The sequence below is a fragment of the Rhincodon typus genome, chromosome 9 (genome assembly GCF_021869965.1).
Source record: "Rhincodon typus isolate 14 chromosome 9, sRhiTyp1.1, whole genome shotgun sequence".
In the NCBI taxonomy this organism is placed as follows: Eukaryota; Metazoa; Chordata; class Chondrichthyes; order Orectolobiformes; family Rhincodontidae; genus Rhincodon; species Rhincodon typus.
In genome coordinates, this window is record NC_063340.1 from 67293759 (window position 1) to 67310616 (window position 16858).

The following is a 16858-nucleotide window of genomic DNA, read 5'->3' on the forward strand; positions in this document are numbered from 1 at the left end:
TGTTAGGTTTTATTGGTAGAGGGATTGAGTTTCGGAGCCATGAGGTCATGTTGCAGCTGTACAAAACTCTGGTGCGGCCGCACTTGGAGTATTGCGTACAGTTCTGGTCACCGCATTATAGGAAGGATGTGGAAGCATTGGAAAGGGTGCAGAGGAGATTTACCAGGATGTTGCCTGGTATGGAGGGAAGGTCTTATGAGGAAAGGCTGAGGGACTTGAGGCTGTTTTCGTTAGAGAGAAGAAGGTTAAGAGGTGACTTAATAGAGACATACAAGATGATCAGAGGATTAGATAGGGTGGACATTGGGAGCCTTTTTCCTCGGATGGTGATGGCTAGCACAAGGGGACATAGCTTTAAATTGAGGGGTGATAGATATAGGACAGATGTCAGAGGTCGGTTCTTTACTCAGAGAGTAGTAAGGGCGTGGAATGCCCTGCCTGCAAAAGTAGTAGACTCGCCAACTTTAAGGGCATTTAAATGGTCATTGGATAAACATATGGATGATAATGGAATAGTGTAGGTTAGATGGGCTTCAGATTGGTTTCACGGGTCGGCGCAACATCGAGGGCCGAAGGGCCTGTACTGCACTGTTACGTTCTATGTTCTATGTTCTATTGCAAGGTGTAATTGGAATTAAGATTAAGCTCTTTGTCTCATGAAATTGTAGTAAACTGTGCTGTTTCTGAACAGGATTTATTGTGTGCTAAGGGATTGACCCTGTAATTTCCCATTGCTCCATTCTATTGCCCCTTCAGTTTTAATGGAAGTAATTAGACTGGTTTCTTTTCTGCAGGAAGCATTATTTATTTTGTATTGTCTGATGCCAAAACAGGTGTATCATTGAGAAAACTTGGACTTGTGGCTGTCACTAAGAAGGAGGAAGAAGTGGAATGCTTTTGAATTGAGTAGTTTCATAATGATATATTTGAAATTTCATTTGTTGTAACTGTTCTTTCATAAGGTATTGCTTAATGTGCATGAATTTCTTGGGCAAAAAACTGTCTCAGCAGGCCAAAAATTATTAGGCATACAGGTGGGTCCCCAATTTACAAATGTCTGACTTATGAACACTTGTATTTATGAATGCGATCCTATATTAGGTGTGTTACTGATATTAAAGATCCAATGTTTGAATGTTTACTTGTACTTACAAACTCCATTTTATATTGTCTTGCCTTGTGTTCCGACTTGTGTACAAATTGACTTGTGAGTGGACTTGAATGGAATGTGTTTGCAATACAGGGACTGCCTGTGTTGTTTTCAATTCTCTAATATATTACTGTGATCTTCTGTTTTTTGTTCCAGGGGGAATCTACCTGCTGCCCTCGATGCAATAATTGATTGTCAGAAGAAATATGACCAGATGCCGAGACTTCATGACGTTTTGTGCAAGTTGGTCGATCAAGGAGACACTGATCTCTTGCAGAAAGGTGGTTGATAGAGGAACTGTGAAAGCAAACCAAAATGTGTTTTTTTTTGTGTTCTCGCCAGATTCCCTCCCCTCTTACTCCAATTGAATTTGTATCACAACATCCTAATTATTGTGTGCCGTTTAAAAGCAAACCTGTAGAATATTCCCTGCGATAAATTACAGGTTTTTATAGAGTAATTTTCATTTAGGTTGCTGTGTTAGTTATGAATTAGACTTCACTGATGATTATTTATCGATTCATAAATACTGTAAAGCTTCACATGCTGCATTTTCAACTGCTCAATGGGTAGATATAAAATCACTTCACAGACAGTTGCATAAAAATTGGTATCTCAAATTATTCTAAATGTTAAGTACTTTTACCTCTCAATCTTCCTTTTTAATTTTTTTTCCTATGTTAATTTTGTCTTCGAATATTTGAATGTTGCCTCTCACTTTCAAGGAGAACAATGAAATTGTTTTGCTGCTGTGTAACTGATGCACTACCAGCTGCATCAGATCGTTACACATGGAATGTTATTTCTTTAAATTTGCTTTCTGCTCTATTTTACTTTGATTTACCTACAAGTTGCTTCTTTAGTTGGTATCAGAATTGCACCTCAAAGTTCTGTGGCAGCAGAATTTTTGTTTTACCCTGAATTGGTGTGAGGCTTAAATAAGTTCTTTTGTCTGTTTTGTGGACATTTTCTATTTTATGGAGTTGTAAAGCCTCTCATTGGAACTAAGAAAAGTGTTATGAAATTGAATGAAAAACTAATTAATTGAAATTAATTAATTAAGCGAAGTGGTCAGTAACATAAGAAAGAAAACATTTGCATATGTATAGAGTCTTAGCATATCTTGTCTGAACATCAAAGTGCTTACATCCGAAAATATAGACCTTCAACAATTCTGATTGAATATTTGCATCATTTAGTAGTTTTGTAAGCAATTCCCTGGTGAAGTTCAAGACAAATTGCAGTACTTTAAGACTAGTGGGTTTATTTGTAGTGAACGGCTAAGTAAGTTGAGCTTGTTTTGGAAAGGAGGAGAACCTGAGCTGACTTTATAATAGTTTGCACAATAATGCAAGTTGAGAATTAATATGGACAAATTGTTCCAAAGTTTAAAAACTAGGGGTTGAATGAGATGTGCAAAAACCAATTAATAGAGGTATTAATTTTTGGGGGCTAACTAGGTAGTTTCTGGGGTCTTTTCTATTTCTGTGCTTCTTATGTTTTAATTGCATGGAATATGTAACCAGGGAAAGCTATTAAGTTGTATAAATCGATCCAGTAATAATTAAACATGATCCTGCAGAGAAAGCAAAGCTGGATCAAAAATGAATAGGCTCATTAGGACGAAAGACATTTTCTGTAACTTCCCTTCTTGAAAGAACCCTCCCACTTTATTCATCCTAAAATCTGTATTGTGACTGGACAAAAGTCATGTTGAATTAACTTTTTGCCACTGTGAAACAAAGATGATGGGTAGAACCTTATGAAGTGTACTATGCATAAAATCTGGGGGGTTTTTTGCTAACATTTCTTGGAATGAAGAGAGATGAAGTTTTAACTTTGATGATTGTTGTCTTACATCGCTTTTAAAATTTTCTCTTGTGCTTGCAGCAATGGATTTTGTAAACCAGGAGCGAGGTGAAATGACGATGCTGTATGACCTTTTTTTCGCTTTTCTTCAGAGTGGGAAATACAAAGAGGCCAGAAAAATTATCGAGGTGAGACTTCATCCTATTATGCTGTTCACATAGCCATTTTAGTTTGAACAATGAGCATCAATTAATATTCTGAACCTAAGATGAGTATTAGTCTAATTCTGACTGATGCAATTTAGTCTACAAATTGAATAATGTTAACCTTATTAATGTGATAAGTATAGAATTTCTTCTTTTGATGTCTGCATAGTGCTGCATTAAGAATTATAGCTATTGTTTTTGTTAGATGTTATTCAAATTTAAATGTTTTTCTAGCTTGGCTTGATTAGGTTGTTCCTTTTGTGCCAAATATTATGTTTGCGTATTAAAATTGTGATTGTAGAACAATTAAATTAAACTGCAAGTCCTGAGTGTATAAAGTTCTTAATCCCCTTTACTGATCAATTCTTTTGTTGCGCTTAAAAGCAGCAGAATTTAATTTGCTGCAGACAGAGGGTGAATCTGGTCAGATTTACTGCAGGGCATGTCTGAGCAAATAATCAGCCAGTCTGCTGCAGCATCATATTAAATTCAACTTTTCCTTCCTGTAATTCCTTAAGCAGCTTATGATCAGCTAAAGGTGACTGATCACTCAACTAAATTTTGCATACTCTATCTGGTCTTGATTAAAATCTTTCCTAGTAATATAAAGGGATAAGTTGGAGTAAAACTATCTGTTTGTCCAGCTTTTACATTTTTTTTTGGAGAACTGACATCAGGAGATATGTTGATCTGATAAGACCTTCAGTACTGTTGCTGGAGCCATTTTTTTATTGAAAAAGTGAATTTTAATTTTTATCGGAATACATATAATGGAATATAGAAGGCATTGTCTCTTTGTTAAAAGTATATTCTGATCTTGCCATAAGAATTGTTATGCAGAGTGGGAATAGGAGTAATTTATTAAACTCCTCGAGCTTATTTCACCATTCAGTTAGGTTGTGTGAGCTGTATCGCAATTCCAATTACTCTGTTGTTACATACTCCTTTAAATCTTTACCTGACTAAAATCTACTGATCTCAATCTGGAAATTTTTGAGTTGACCTACCATCTGGAAAGAGAGTTCTTCTTGAAACAAAATATACTTTAATTTTCATTCCTAAATGGAGTAGCTGTAACTTAAGGTTGCATTAGCAAAATTAGATCTTTGTCAGTACAGTTGTTTTGAAATACCTCAGTTTGGTCCACTTTCATCCAGTGGTTGTATATTTTGGCCTGCCAAATTTGAACTCTGGCTGCAGAGAATACAGTAAGCCTTGTAATATGGAGATAAACTTGTGTGTGAATGGTGATGGGAGAAAATTGACGCAGATGACCTGAAAGTATATTACAATATGAAGTATTTTCCATATTGTCCCCTGTTTGCTAAGAGATGGCATTAAAGGATCCTTTTGACTATTCATAACTTTGATGTGATACATATTTGTAGCTTCCAAACACAGCCCTTGTTTTTACTAGCTAGCAATTTGTATGACTTTAAAAGTCTGTGAAAATTGGCACGGTGTATTCTACTGAATGAAGGCAGACAGCAGGATGACTAGCCATAAAGAAACCAGATCAGAGTCATTACCTCAGCCAATTTGTGGTTTTGCTGATCTTTTACCTTTATTGTTCTGAATGATGTTCCATTATTTTAAGATTTTTATTTCTCAGGAATTTTCTGCATCGATTTGTACTTGAAAATTGGAACATCTAAAGTTACTCTTTTAAACAAATCTAAAAATGCTATTTGGAAGCAACTTCCTTGTTCTTAAAGGTAACAGGGTTCGTCACATATGTACACACATGGGGGTCAGATAGGTCAATCAACTACATGACGAGAGTGACTCAAAATAAAGCCAACAGCATAGGTTCAATTCTCATACATCTGTGATAGTTCATGGAGGACTACCTCTTCACATTACCCTATACTTATGGAGTGATTACCCTCAAGCTATATAAAACTACTCCTGTCTCATTAATGGATAGAGGTGCATGTGGTTCTTTGTGGACATTGTCTCTGTCTCTGTAACATACCATTGATTTGTTAAACAAAAAAGTTGGGACTTAGTGAGCAGGAGAAAATGTGCTGTTAAAAAAACAGAAGTTACTGGAAATGTACATTGGGCAGTTAGAATGTGAAGACGAAACATTGTATTATGATATTTCAGCAATGTATTCAGCAGAAAATGAGCTTAAATAAGAAAATAGCATAAGAACTTGAGTAGGAGTGGGCACTTTGGCACCTTGTACTGTGCGTGGTGCAGTCTCGATCATGGCTGACTTCATCTTGGCCTCATCTCCACATTCCTGCGAGCTCTCCATAACCCTTGAACCTGTAACAAATCACAAATCTGTCAATCTTTTTTGTTAAATTTACTCAATGCTCCAGCATCCATTGTACTCTGGGGTAGTGAATTCCACAGATTCGCAATCCTTTGGGCAAAGTAATTTCTCCCTATTTGTTTCAAATCTGCTATGCCTTCTCATTGTAGATTGCCTTACAGAGGAAACACCCTTTCTTCTTTTACTTTGTCAAACACCTTTAGCATTTAATATACCTCAATTAAATCTCTTCTCAATTAGACAAAGCCCTGCTGTCTGGAATTAATCTAGTGAACCTCCTCTGAAATGCCTCCAATGCAATTACATTCATTTTCAAGTAAGAGTAATAAAACTTTGCAATTGCTACAGTGATTGACCATAAACTTGAATGACCAGCTTATTAGATGGAGGAATTACTGTTTTAAGCAAGGCTATTGAAAATATTTAGAAATTATCTCTTTTTCTGAAGAAGGGTCCCGACCCGAAACGTCAGCTTTCCTACTCCTTTAATGCTGCCTGGCCTGCTGTGTTCCTCCAGCTCCACACTCTGTTATCTCTGACTCCAGCATCGATGGTTCTTACTATCTGTAGAAATTATCTCTATTTTTTTCCATTTAAAAAGAAGTTTGTAGAATAATTTTAAAATCATTCATACAAAAAAACCCTTCCTTTTCTGCAGAAGAACAAGAATAGTATAGGATTAGTACTTAATTGAGCTGCTATGTATCCTGAGTCAGGATTCTTCAGGGGATGGTAGAAGCAGACCATGTTGATTCACTCAAATGCAAATTAAATTCTAGTTGGAGAGATATTTTTAAAAGAATTGAGATATGGTATAAAGGATTTAAGACATGATATATGACAGCAACCCAATTTGGAATCTATTAAATAGCTCTCCAGGCTAAAATCTCGAAATCTAAAGAACAGATGGTGGTCAGTGAAAATGTAGAAGATCCAGCAGTTAGCCAGAATTTGTGGGGTTTCTTCACACAGTCAAAACTACTTTTGGTCTGTGCAACCAAGGTGAAACTCCATGATGGCCAGATCAAGGGCTGAAAGGCTATTAGCATCCCCTAAAAAGGCTATTTGGAAGTTGTCCTTAACAGAGACTCTGCCTTTAAAGTGAGTGTCCTCAACTCTGACCCACAGCATGCCATACCTTCTGTCTAAGCACAGCCTCAATCTTGCATGAGATGAAAAAGACTATTCAACAGCTAAAGATCAGCAAAGCACAGGAAGCAAATGGAACCCAGCCACAGCACTAAAATGTGACCGAGAAGCACTATTAATGTGATTACATGACTAATTTCCTTATCTAGAAGGAGGAGCATTTGCCAAGAGATCTGTCAGTCATCGTGACCATCTTTAAGAAAAATAGGTCTCACTGCAGTAGCTGCAAAAGAATTCCCCTGCTGTGAACCACAGCAAAGGTTATCCCAAGAATCCTCCTCAGTTGTCTTTTTCCTATGACTGAAGATTTAATTCCAGAGTTGCAATGAGTTCCACCCTCTAAGGAGCGCTGTTGGCACTTTATCTTCACCACACAGCAATGACAAGAGAAATGCAGGGAAAGCACCTGTCCTTGTACATGGCTGCCTTTGGTTCACAAAGGTCACTGGCAATTATGTGGGATTATGGAGCATCCTCCTCCATTTCAAGTGCTTCGATCTCAGACTCCGTAAGAAAGGGATTCGCCACAGACCTAACTCTCATTCGCACATTCCATCATATTGATGGTCTTCTTGAGATTTTACAGATCTTAATTGCTGCAATGCTCCAGTTTCCTCTGCTCAAGTTCCCTGCATGAATGGAGTGAATTGACTGAGTAAGTTAGAACCTCTTTAAATCCAGTGCCTGCAGGCCAGATCCAAGGTTGTCTCATCTTCTGTCATTGAACTCCAAACGCTGCATCTGCATGCACTTGGAGGCTGAGATCCAAGCCATTATCAGCACATTTGCTGAGGTATATGAGAGCATGGGTCTCACACTAAACATTTGTAAGACCAAAGTACTATACCACCATGGCCCCATCACACTGCACTACCCCTGGTTATCAAAGTCTGTGATGAGGCCTTGGGCAATGTGGCCCACAATGTCCATTCTTTGGGCACCTACTGTCAGCATAGACTGACATTGGTGACAAGGCTATTTTAGGTATGGAATGTCTTTAGGTGGAAATTATGTGCCATTTCCTTAGAAATGCAAATGAGATGGAGCATTAAGAGCATGTTGATTTATGATGAAATAGTTCTTCAACAAAAATCAATCAGTCATAGACTGGAACTAAAACCCTAATCTGACTACTGTTAGCTTGGTTCCACTGTTTGTTACACATAAAGAGCTTGCACAAGTTTTTTTTAAAAAAGGTCCATCAACCAGATTTACAGTAAAATTGCTTTTGATGTGTTGTTTTGGACAGCAGTTTAGAAGCATGCATCATTTCCTTTTTGGCTTTACATTAAAAGCCATGCAAGTTCTGAATTTAATCTGCAATACAAGAATGAAAATGAGGATTTACAGCACAGCCATACAATCATCTTACACTTCTGCAAAGAGTTGTACTTGACTTTGGAAGGCAAGAAATCAGGTGCCGAGGACCTGGGAAAATATTCCAATTTGGTGTTAATATAGGCTAGGCTACAGTTATTTTTCTCAGCAGAGATTGTTCATGTTTAGTTTTGAATTCCTAATCAATTTTGAAAAAGAGTATGAGTAGATGAAGAGGCTATAATGGCATGAGTCGAAAATGCCCTAATCAGTTGAGGATGTGTTGTTATTCCAGTCATGTAGAAAAACTAATGTGTGATGTCAGACTTCTGCTACAGAAAGTTTAACTTAAATGGAAAGAATGTTTTCTGTCATGGCCATTATTCTGGAGTTTAGAAGGTTCCTTGGTTCATAAAACACTTGAGCAATAAGCTGTAAATGCAGAACATTGATGAGGTTAGGAGATTTAGTTAAGCTGACCTAGATGTTCTTTTGAGGATTGAGTCTTATTGTAAGTGAAAACTGTTCTCAATATCAGATGAAACTGAAGGATATCTGCATTTATTGCTTAGCTGTCTTTGAAATGACAAGCACATCAATCATGTCTAAACACAGGAGATTTAATACTTGTATGTTGTGGATTTGTGCATTGTTGACATCCGTGTCATTTGGATAAGTGAAGGTATTGAAAGTTGTAATCAAATGTATTATTTGTTCAGTACCTACAGTCAGTCTCTTTTGTTTAATTTTCAGGATTCGGTCGTATTTAATATTTAATTTCATGCTATAGTTTTCATGTAAACCTACTTTATATGGTAAAGTTAGCATGAAAATGTATCTGCTCCATATACCTCATTGTATAAAGCGTGAAATTGTTGAGAACTTGGAGAGTATTACCAAACTGATTTGATATTTAGAAAATTGAAAGAGTTTGTTTCATATATTTATTTAAATCCTTAAAAATTCAAAGAATTTGGAAGCTCAGGTGAACACTTTGGTTATAATTGTCACATTTAAAATAAATTTAAGAAAGGTATTTTGTGAACGTTGTTAGACTATAAATTATGTGGTGGAGCTTCCTTGACTTTACATGAAATCATTTCATGAGAATTAAATGTTAAATTCTTCCTACAGTAACTCGAATTAACATGGTTGTATTAAATGTCTTGAATAAAATACTGTAAATCATACATGACTTGCAGAACAAGCATAACCACATTTGATTATTATGCTATTTGTGTCGCAAAAACCTAGTTGCAATTAATGTAGTCATTTTTCAAATTATAGATTAATTTAACAAAGTGCTGTGTTACAATAATTACTGATGTCATAAATTTCCTTCAGCATTTCTATGAATAAAAATGTGATTATTTTAAATGTGCTGTAACAAAATCATCCAAAGAAATGGATTAATTTTGCCCAAGTATCTTTTTATTAATCTATCCCTCTTACTCTTTTGAATATTTTGATTTTCCTACAGACCCCTGGCTTGCGAGCCCGTCCAGGAAGGCTTCAGTGGTTTGCAGATAAATGCACAGCCACGAATCAGGTAGGCTGGTTGTGTGATTTCACAGGTAGGAAAGGAAGATTATTAATTTCGTAGCTTATTGTCCAAGATAAAGGCTCATGGTGCTGGGGTTGATACAATAAACTGCATAGGGGATTGGTTAGTTAACTAGAATCAAAGAGGTGGGATAAATCAGTCATTTTTAGGTTGGCAGACTGTAACTTGTGGAATGCTGAGGATCAATGCTGGGCCGTCAACAATCTGTATATTATTGATTTGGATGAAAGGACCGACTGTATTGTAACCTAATTTGTCGATGCTACAAAGTTAGGTAGGAAAATGAGCTGAGAAGCATGGAAAGAGTTTGCAAAGAAGTATGGCAAAGTTAAGTGAATGGGCAAAAGAATTGGCAGATGGAGTATGTGATGATCACTTTTCCAGCAAGAATAGAAATGCAGAATATAATTTAAATGGAGAGAGATTGTAGAGGCTGCAGCATGGAGATGTGTCCTTGTCCATAATAACAAAACGTTAACTTGCAATTACAGCAAGTATTTGGGAAGGCAAATAGAATTTACGTTATTGCAAGGGAGATGGAGTAAAAAAAAGGAAGTCTTGCTGCTACGTTAAAGGGCATTGGTGACCCTGCACAGGGAGTATTCTGTCTGGCTTCCCTTACTGCAAGAGAATCAGTTCCGAGAGGGTTCACTAATCTGATTTTAGTGATGGAGAGTAATGTTCTGACGAAAGATTGTAATAAGGCATATACTCATTGGAGCTTAAAAGAAGAGGAGATGACTTTGTAATATGTAAGATTTTAGGGGAGCTTGTCATGATAAATGTTTGTAGGATATTTTCCTTTCAACAGGAATCTAGAACTAGGGAGCCCAGTTTAAAAAGCATGCTGTCTGCAATTTAAGATTGAGAGGAGGAATAATTTCTTCCGAGGGCAATGATTCTTTGGAAATTCCTTTCACAGAGCTGGATCATTGAGTTGGACAGATTTTTGTTGAACACTGGACTTGAGGATTTGGGGGACACGCAGGAAAGGGAAGTTGAGGCCGAACTTGGATCAGCTATGATCTTCTCAAATGGTAGATAGGCTTGATGGCCAGAAAAGCCCTTTCCTTCTCCTTTTTAATGTCATCTTGTATAAAAACAAGTTTTTGGCAGAGGGGAAGAGAGGAAAACCTGGTCACCTGTAAGTTTATTTCCAATCCAAGTGAGTCATCTCAATAATTAAAACAAAACTTTGCAATTCCTTTTTGTAAGACCCATTATAATTACACCATTTGGAAATCTTTCAATATTAGCAGAATGTGTCTATTTAAGATCTTTGAATTCTGAAATATTTTCCTAATTTGCTTCAGGTTGAAGCACTTGAGAACATGGTGGAAATGACCCAGAAGCTATTTGAATGTGACCGAGATCAAATGTACTATTATCTTTTGAGGCTTTTCAGTGAGTGAAGTTTTAATTTGTTATTAATCTTGAAGACCACTGAAGATTTTTATGTATATGTGCATGAAGTACAGTAGTTTTTTATAGTCTTCCAGGTCTGCATAAATTAATTGTGTTCTGAAGTGATGCTGATTTTTCAGGATATGTAATACTGACTACAGCATTAAAGCTCTCCAACATTAGAATGAGCAAAAATGTGTAATTTTAATGCATTTTTTGACAACTGACAGTTGGTTCATCCCAGTATAAATCCCCTTGGGTGAAATGGGCAGGGCAGAAGTTGTTATTTGGCACACGATTACTACTGATCTTTTAGTAACCTGGTAGTCAGTAATGTATTTAATTCCAAAGTCTGAATGTTTAATTATTTGATAAGAATGTTACCTTTTCATATAGTCAACTGTGATTTACAATTTATTTTTTTGAAAAGATTTTTGTCATTGTGCTGGCTCTTACAATCGATCAGTTTATTCCAAGAATGTGTATATTTTGCACAACCAGTGGACATTGCAAATATTGTTACACAGCTGGAATCTGCATGCTCTGTTTTCTGTTGTGTGACCGTTGAGAACGAATCCCTTAAAAACAGTTTCTGAAGCTGACTTATATTCTTCTATCCAAAGTGAAAATGGTTTGTAGTTGTTAGTCTGTGAGTGAGATATTCTGCTATTTCCTTTGTATGTAATTTGTTTCTTTCTGTGTAACAATGTCAGTAATTGTGAATTTAGTAGAAGAAATCTGTTACGGCACTTCTTCATTTCAATGCCCAAAGTACAGGGGGACAGTGGGTGAATTTGCCCTCGCATCCCCAAATGCCCCGTAAAATTAATTCATGAGGGCACCCAATTGGAGGAAAGCTGCCCCCGTGAATAGCATGTGAGGAGCAACTCTTCCAATCACAGGCTAGTTCTGTTCCATTCCAGCAGTTAGATAGTAAGGATTGAAAGTAAGAGATGATCTGTTGAGAGCTAGGAGATGAATCAGGGCACCAAGAGCTGAAGTCTAGGAGTAGCAACTTAGAGCCAGTGTCCATGTGTTGGGGACTAGAATCGAGGTTGCAAGAAAAATGCAAGGGAAAGTCATTGCTGGGGACACAAATAACTTTTGTGAAGGATGGTGGGAAGGAGGCAGCTGTGTGGGAGGTTGGGGGTTGAGAGGAAGGCTGAGAGGGAAGCTGAGAAAAAGGTGGGGATGGTAGGAAAAGGCTGCAAGGTGGTTAGTGGAAGAGTGAAAATGGAAGGCTGTAAGGGAGTTGGAGGCTAGTGGAGGCTGTGTGTGGGGTGAGGGACAAATTGAAGTTTGCAAGGCGCTTGCAGGGGAACTAGGAGCTTGCAAGGAGGATGAGGGGCTGCAAGGGAATTGGAGTATGAGTGAAAGTGGGAAGCTGCAAGGAAGTGGGGCAAATGAGAAGCTGTAAGGGCAGTTAAGCGAATGGAAGGCTGCAAGGGGCTTATGGGGGCGATGGGAATCTGTCATGGAAAGCAAAAATGTTAATTGATTGTCTCCTATAGTGTTGCATTTGGGGAAAGTTAGAGCAAGATTAAGATGGGTTAGAAGCTGCACCAGTGAGCGAGGGGAAAAATAGAACTGGATTCATAGCTGGAAGAACCTGTAAGGCCAGAGAAAGTGAGACAGTTTGGAGAGAGAAAACTGAAGACCACTAGATGTGCAGAAGCAGGGGAAACTAGGACAAGAGGTGGTACTAAGAAAGTTTGAAGCTGCAGTACAGAGGGAAGTGAGAGGGCAACTGAACATGTCACAAGAAGGCTGACAGTTGGTGCATTACTGTTGGGGATATTCTGTGTTGGTTGCGTTTAACCTGCAAATAACTTTTTTACCTTAGAAGTTCTCTGTGGTGCTACGAAAATACCAGAAGAAAATCTTTCCCTTCACAAGAAACCAGGAACCACAAGCCAGTCAGTTTAAACTTGGTGGTGGCAAAATAGCAGGAAGCAATTCTGAAGGACATAATTACTCTGCACTTGTAGAGGCAGGGATTAATCAAAAACAGTTAACATATATATTTTGTTAGTGGGAGGTCATTTCTGACCAACTTGATTAATTTTTCAAAGAAGTAGCCAGGTATGTAGATCAAAGCAATGCAATCGATGTAGTCTCCTTGGACTTTAGCAAGGCTTTTGACAAGGTCCTCAATGGGACACTGATAGCCAAGGTAACAGCCCATGGGAATCAAGGAGATTTAGCTAGTTAAATCCAGAATTGGCTGAGTGGCAGGAAGCAGAGGGTGGTAGTCATGCAGGAAACCTGTTGCCCACATCCTTTGCCATCCACCATTTCCATTTGTACGACCGCATTTTGCTGAATTCCGCATTTTAAGTGTTTTTGTTGCGATCCTCATGTGGCTTAACTTGTACAATACTAAATGAGACTAACAGTTTGAGATGAATGTTGACTTCAAGACTGTGAATGTCCTGTGGCTGAGTAGATAACATCCTGCCTCTGAGCCAGAGGCTACAGCTTTAAGGCATGGACTAAACATTTTTTAATTCATTTGTGGGATGTGGGCGTTGCTGTAGGGAAGGAATTCCAGGATTTTGACCCAGCGACAGTGAAGGAGCGGTGAAAAATTTTCCAAGTTGGGATAGTGAGTGGCTTGGAGGGGAGGGGAACATGAAGGTGGCGGTTTTCCCATACATCTGCTGCCGTTGTCCTTCTAGATGGAAATGGTCATGGGTTTGGAAGGTGCTGCCTGAGGATCTTTGGTTAATTTCTGCAGTGCATCTTGTAGATAAGTACACACCGCTGCTACTGGCCATCAGTGAGCTATTAAAAATAGATTTGGTTTTGGATGAAGTCTTTGAGCAAAAGGCAATATTGCTGCCTTATCCTTTAGGTATAATCAATTGAGTATAAATAGGTAATGTTATCCAGTGCTCCCTGCACCCACATGTGCTACATTAAGTAGCACAGGTTCAGTTTACTTTCAGTTGTGCTTCTGCATGTTAGAGTTATACACTGAAATGCTAAAAGCAGACCATCTGTTGCTTAATGTAAACTAACTAGTTGATGCTGTGTTCCACTTGGTGGCATTTTAAATAAATCATTTTCAATTGACTTGAGTGTTGGACGTCATAGTCCATGATCAACCCCATCACAGTTGTTCTTCCAAAACTGGTTTGATTTTAAAAAAAAAAGGCAATGTTTTGGCATTCTTTTTATATTATAATAAAGGTTTTAAATCAATATTACATCACAGTTGAATTCTATGTTGTATATGAATGATTCCTAGCTTTGTTGACTCTGCATTCTGACTTTTGATGGCAGAAGAAAAAAATCCTCCATTTTTGAGGATCTGCTTAAATCAAACATTTTTCCCTTGAATTTTGTTTTCTTTTTGCAATTACTCGAGAGACCTTGAAATTATTTCTATTCTCCCTTTTCTGCAGCTTAATTAAATGTCTTAATTTAAACAGAGGAAAATAATGACTGGCGGAAAGCTGATGCAACGTGGACCAAAATGCAAGAGGAAAATGTGATACCCCGGGAAAGAACACTCCGATTACTTGCTGAGATACTCAAGATCAGTGGTCAGGAGATTCCATTTGAAGTCCCAGAGGTATTGTTTACACAATCAAAAATAAATTAGTTTTGTTTCTTAAATCTTAATGAAAACCCTGTATTTAGTTTCTAGAGAATTTCTAGTTTCAAACCTGCTCTGCCATTCAGTATACTCATGGTTATTATTTGATACAGCTGTGCATTCTAATATTGCAAATGTATCAGAATGCATCAATGTACCTGAAATGCAAGGGATATTGTTTTCGTTGGAAAACAGATCATAGAGACTGCTAAACTATGCTGCATTCCCATTGTAATACCTGAATCAGTCTAGAGTCATTCCACCTGGTTTGAAAACCTAAGATTGACAGTTAACTGATCTTGTTGTCTCTGTGTGCCAACAGTGGCCCAGCTAATCGGCACACTCTTCTGTGCTTTGTAAATTTGTGTCTGTTTCCTCCAGTCTGTCTCTTGTGCCCTCATCCTGATGGTGCAAGCTGCAAATTGTAGGCATTTTTGTCTCTTTTTAGTACAGAGCTAATACATTACTACCAAGCAATTTTTTAAAATCTTTCTCAGTCATGGTATGAGGATGCTGCAAGATCCACTTCATCTGCTCTCAATCAAGCTACTCGAACAAGAACTAGTGATTTGCCCATTGATTCTGCAAGTGACTATCAGCGCAGACTACTCATGTTTTGCAAGAAGAACAGTATTCAAGGTACAATTTGTAATAACTTAACTAAAGTAATGATACATTGATTTCTTTAGAAATTAACCTGAACAGAAAATGTGAGAGGGATTAGGCCAAATCATTTAGGGTGGGAAAATTACTGGAATCAGTTCGTAGAGATACTTGGAAAGGCACAGATTACTCAGAACGGTTTTCTTCAGGGAAGGTCCTTCCTTGCTAACATAATTAGATGTTTTTTTGAGAGAACGGGAACAACAAAGGATTGATTAGAGTAGTGCAGTGGATGTTGTATACATGGATTGTCTAATTTATATTTAATAAGGTCCCATGCTGAAGATTGATCAGAAAAGATTAAAGCTCATGGGATTTAGGGGAATGTGGCGAGTTCTCTCAGTGACAGTAATCAAAAAGTAATAGTTAATGGATGTCTTTATGAATGGAAGGTGGTTTCCATTGGGCTTGCAAATGGCACAGTTTTGGGGCCCTTGCTGTTTGTCCTATATGTTAATGATTTAGACTTAATTGTGGGACATGATTGGAAATTTACTGCTAATACAAAAAATGGCCAGATTGTTGATAGTGAAGAGGACGGCTGTCAACTTCAGGAGCATAGCAGTAGTTTGGTTGAGTGGGCAGAAAAGTACAAGGCTATGCAGTTGGGGAAGGCAAACAAAGCAAGAAATGCCCAATAAACTGGAAGATAAAGAGAAGTCAAGGAAAGGAGAAACCTTAGATTGCATGCCATCGGTCTCTGAAGGTGGCAAGAAGTGGTAAAGAAGGCATATGGAATGCTTTCTTTCATTGAACAAGATATTGAATACACATGCAGGGATATACAAGACACTGACCACAGCTTAACGTTTGTGTACAGTTCGGGTCACTACATTACAGGAGGAGCATCATTGCTTTAAGGTACAGAGGAGATTTGCAAGAATGTTGCCAGGTCTTGAAGATTGCAGGTATGAGGAAAGATTAGACATACAAAGGTTGTTTTACTCAACTGAGGAGGCTGAGGCGTGACTGAGTGGAGATGTACAAAATAATGAAGATCTTGGATGGAGTTGATACAAAGTGATCGGTCAAAGGTTTAGAGAGGGCATGTGGGAAAAACCTTTTCTTTTGAGTGTCTGGAATTCACTGCTCAGTTTGGTGCTGGAGGCAGAGAATTTCAGGTTATTTGGAAGGAGCCCGGCCCTGAACTTGAACCTAAAGCTCTGTAATTTGTAAGGCAATGGACCAGGCTCTGTAAAATGGGATTAGAATTGGCAGCTTGTTTATGACCTCTTTCTAAGCTGTAGCCTTCCTACAGTTCTATGGTTTTTCTGTGGTTCTGCACCAAGAAGCAAGAACTTAGTTCAGGTACTGACAAACAGTATTTTCCTGCATATTCTCAGCTGCCTCTAATTGGAAAAAAATTATAAAAGTTGGAAAGTTATTTGGAAAAGGTTGTCTTGTACAATATTTAACAGACCAGGAGAATCATAGGCTAACGTCTTTTGGATTTAATAAAATGTTGAATGTAACCTGGATGACCCCCAGTATCTGACTACGTTAGGAAGAGCAGAAAATTGCAGTGGAAATAAAATGTTGCATATACTGATGCACCCTTCTGTCTTCCTGATGACTCACTTGCATTACTTGGTTGTGCACATTCATACCATTATTTTAAACTGGTGTGTTTTTTTCCTATTGACATTTTTTACCACTTTTTTATCCAAACTGTTTCAGTCCTTGAAAAGGGTCCAGTTAAGTAATTAACCTT

The 16858-nt window shown here is 37.9% G+C and overlaps 1 protein-coding gene across 1 annotated transcript in view; it reads left to right on the forward strand.

Annotated features, from left to right (window-relative positions):
* lrpprc (leucine-rich pentatricopeptide repeat containing) overlaps nucleotides 1-16858 on the forward strand; it is a 131814-nt gene that overhangs the window by 93072 nt on the left and 21884 nt on the right. The window contains exons 24-29 of the mRNA XM_048601116.1: nucleotides 1307-1431; nucleotides 3041-3147; nucleotides 9396-9464; nucleotides 10793-10883; nucleotides 14318-14460; nucleotides 14982-15123. Coding sequence (XP_048457073.1) covers nucleotides 1307-1431; nucleotides 3041-3147; nucleotides 9396-9464; nucleotides 10793-10883; nucleotides 14318-14460; nucleotides 14982-15123 — 677 coding nt within the window. The remainder of the gene's footprint in view (nucleotides 1-1306; nucleotides 1432-3040; nucleotides 3148-9395; nucleotides 9465-10792; nucleotides 10884-14317; nucleotides 14461-14981; nucleotides 15124-16858) is intronic.